General features: G+C 40.2%; 1 protein-coding gene across 2 annotated transcripts in view; it reads right to left on the reverse strand.

Annotated features, from left to right (window-relative positions):
* Positions 1–461: 461 nt before the first annotated feature.
* Positions 462–3339, reverse strand: part of slc3a2a (solute carrier family 3 member 2a) — a 5114-nt gene continuing 2236 nt past the window's right edge. For both annotated transcript variants that reach the window (XM_025059866.1, XM_025059868.1), the window contains exons 4-11: positions 3063–3236; positions 2862–2956; positions 2645–2781; positions 2032–2141; positions 1736–1938; positions 1563–1640; positions 1253–1472; positions 462–1135 (exon numbers count right to left, since the gene is read on the reverse strand). In XM_025059866.1, the coding sequence (XP_024915634.1) occupies positions 984–1135; positions 1253–1472; positions 1563–1640; positions 1736–1938; positions 2032–2141; positions 2645–2781; positions 2862–2956; positions 3063–3236 (1169 nt within the window). In that variant the 3' untranslated portion in view covers positions 462–983. The remainder of the gene's footprint in view (positions 1136–1252; positions 1473–1562; positions 1641–1735; positions 1939–2031; positions 2142–2644; positions 2782–2861; positions 2957–3062; positions 3237–3339) is intronic.

Consider the following 3339-nt stretch of genomic DNA (forward strand, 5'->3'; position numbering starts at 1 on the left):
CTTTCACTATAAAATCATCACACGACAGATACTTATACTATAGCACTTGAGAGAATACACAATTCTTTCACACGGGTCTCATCAGCGTTTAATAAGTTTGACACTGGTTTACGGCAAATTAATTTTTATAATCTGTAAAGCTTACACTAAATCGATCATGCGACTTCTTTTTTAACGGGTGATTTGCTACAAGTTACTTGCAGCTGTAGGTGTATGACCCACTTACAATTAAAGCTAAACAAAACTTGGATACATTTTTGCCTGATGTTAAATAAAAACTCGCATATAAAGTGACAAAATATAGACTTAGCATTTCCTCTGCTAACATCTGTGACACACTTTTACACACACACACACCTGTAAATACCATACAGAGCCACTTTCTCTTATCTGATACCATCCCTGATAACATCTAGAGAAATGTTATGAGAATGTGAGGAAGACAAGACAAAGAAAAGAAGTTAGGAACAAATGTGTGTTTTTATTCATTTCCAATTCAAGTCACATAACAGAAATGGAGCGGTTTGTTTTCTTATTGAGTCTAAAACACATCAATAGAGAAGCACCAATACCTCTTTTTTTAAATTCTTTTGTTGCTCTGTAGTAGTTCATGTAAAACATTTCTTAAAAACAGGATCTTTAAAAAAAATTTTAAGAAAAAAAAAAGTTTAAAAAATGCCCAAACAACACAAATGGAATGTTTTTGTGAACAAGAAAAGTAATAGAAAGAAAATTTAAAAAACAATTAATATCACTGACTGTCAGAGAGAACTTTCATAGTAACAAGAGTTGGCTTCCTGTAGATGACTAGGATTTGTCTTTAATCTGATATCAATCAAAATATAGTCGCAAAATCAGGTTTTGTTTTGTTTTTTTAAATACCCTAGCCACTTCCCGATATGCCAATTTATTCCTAAATTTTTGTAATACCTAGAATATCTTCAAACCTAAACTGCCGACGTTCTTGCAGTTTGGCGCCATCTCTAGGCTGAATAGGCGTACTGCAGCAGGACGGCTTGACCTGGTGCCAGAGTGATTTTGTCCAGCTCGACCGTGGAGTCTTCTTTGAGGTCTGAAGCGTCAGAGGAGCCAGAGATCAGTCGGACTACGGCCGACTGGGGCAACTCAACTCCCTCTGCATGACGAGAAAACACAATGTCAGAAGAAGCTCATGGTGGACGAGATGCTTTCTGTGAATATATTTTTTTCTACTCATCTCTGCTAATTTCTATGCGTTTTTTAAATTACTAACCTGTAGGTGTCAGCGAGAGTTTCAGAGCCTCAGGTGCGTCTCCCCAGTTGACGGCTGTTATAAATCTCTCACTCTGATCCCAAAGACGGAGGAAAGCCAGAGAGTTGGGGGAGGAGTAGAGAGGGTAGTAGTCGCCATAGAGGAGAGATCGCTCCTTGCCTCTCAGCTCGCTCAGGGATCTGAACCACATTTTCATAGCAACATGTTGTTTCCTCTCAGTCTGTAAATAAGTGGATAGGTATATTATTAAATGTCTTGAACACTACAAACTCTTGGGTTTGATTTGTTTTTTCCAACAGTAACATTTTACCTCAGCTGCAGCATCAACAGTTTCTCCTTCAGCAGGTTCCTTCTCAACGTCCCAAACCATGCTAGGATATTGTTCACCCTAATAGACAAAGAAAAGATAAGTTGAACACAATTTTAGAAGCTGCAGGAAAAAAAAACAACAAACATTTGGCTTTGCACTCTGCTGACACTTACCGTTTTTGAACGAAGACCGATCTCATCTCCATAGGTAAACACTGGAGTTCCAGGCATGGTGAACAGAAGGAGCTGGTAGAGTTGCATCAGGGCCTGAGTTGCAGCCCGTTTAGACATGTGATCGTTTTGAGCAGCACCCAGACCCCAACCCAGACTTCTCTGCTGAGTGTGAAGGCTGTTCAAAGCCTCGATGCGCTCCACACCTGCACACAGCCATTCATTATTATCATTATCAATTGCAACAGGTTACTCCAAGGTTGATTCTTGTGCTTGGACAAGAAGGCTTTCAAACAAACCTCCAGCTTGGCTGCTGAGCAGGTCTGACAGGAGTAGGTCTACACCAGTGGTGTTGACAAGCTGAGACACTTCTGCAGCTGAGGCACCTTTAGCCACAGCTATCAAGGGCCTGAGGGAAAAGATAATTGCATCAGGTAAGCCACAGTGCACCGGGAAGGAAGCAACAGCAGTATTGTTTACAGCAACGACAAACAACACATTTTACTGAATGAGAAATAATAGTTGTAACGAAAACCTCTCTATAATTCCTTCAAAGAACAAATTTGAAGGTTAATTAAAAATTAAATTAAAGTAGTAATTTCTTGGAGTATCCACAAGGTGTCGCTTTAGTCTGAGTTACTTTCCTCAGGACATGCAGCCCCTCTAGATGATCCTCTGACCCCCACCTCCTGCCCCCTACAGAAGTGGAATGCATTCCAGCTCCTCTTTGTCTAATGAAACAGCCCTGTCTGTGGACAACTTAACATCTCTTTCAGAAGATATTTTCCAAGTTTGGTAGTAAACGTTTGTAGAAAATGATTTTATATTTACGCCGATGCATTTAGACACAGAGAAAACCATCCCACGTACAAGTTGTGTTACAGATATGAACTCAAATGTTGGCATCTTCACCTCTTTGTAGTTCCCTCGGTGCGATTGCCTTGAACAACAGATTGAAATTGTGACCATCCCTGTGTGTTGGCAACGTCGGTCAAGCCCGAAACTTTGATGCCATCGAAACCAAAGTCCAACCAGTATTCTGAAGCAGTCTGAAAGAACAACATGTACTTGTTTAATCCTCAACACAAAAAACAACAGTGAAGGTATATGAAATAAATGAAATTCCTACTTCGACTTTGTCCATCACATCAACAGCAACGCTGCTCCTGAACCACGGAGATGTTCCATTGTAGTTTGGAGTCAAGTCAAGAACCACAGAAATGCCTTTAAAAAAAAGGAAATATTACTCATAGCAGACAAAAGCTTTGCTTCAAATGCTACAACTTCTAAAAGTGAGTCTGTTGCTGATTTCAGCCTCACCATGACCTACCTTTCTTGTGGGCCTTGTCCAGTAAAGCTTTTAATGTATCCTTCTTTCCTTGGTTTGGATCGATGGATTGAAGTTCCAGGGTGTTAGGGTTGTCAGTCTGAACGGTGTGTAGAGGGCCGAGAACCAGACCTTTAATCTTCAACTGGTTAATAACATCCAACTTTACCTCAGCACCTACAACAATGCGTACAAGAGAGTAAGTAATAGTATCATGAGAGCTTTACAACTGACAATTACACAAATGTGTGAAAATGTTGCAGGGTCAAAAAGGTCAGGG

This window comes from Cynoglossus semilaevis, chromosome 1, assembly GCF_000523025.1.
Source record: "Cynoglossus semilaevis isolate Cse_v1.0 chromosome 1, Cse_v1.0, whole genome shotgun sequence".
NCBI classification, from domain to species: domain Eukaryota; kingdom Metazoa; phylum Chordata; class Actinopteri; order Pleuronectiformes; family Cynoglossidae; genus Cynoglossus; species Cynoglossus semilaevis.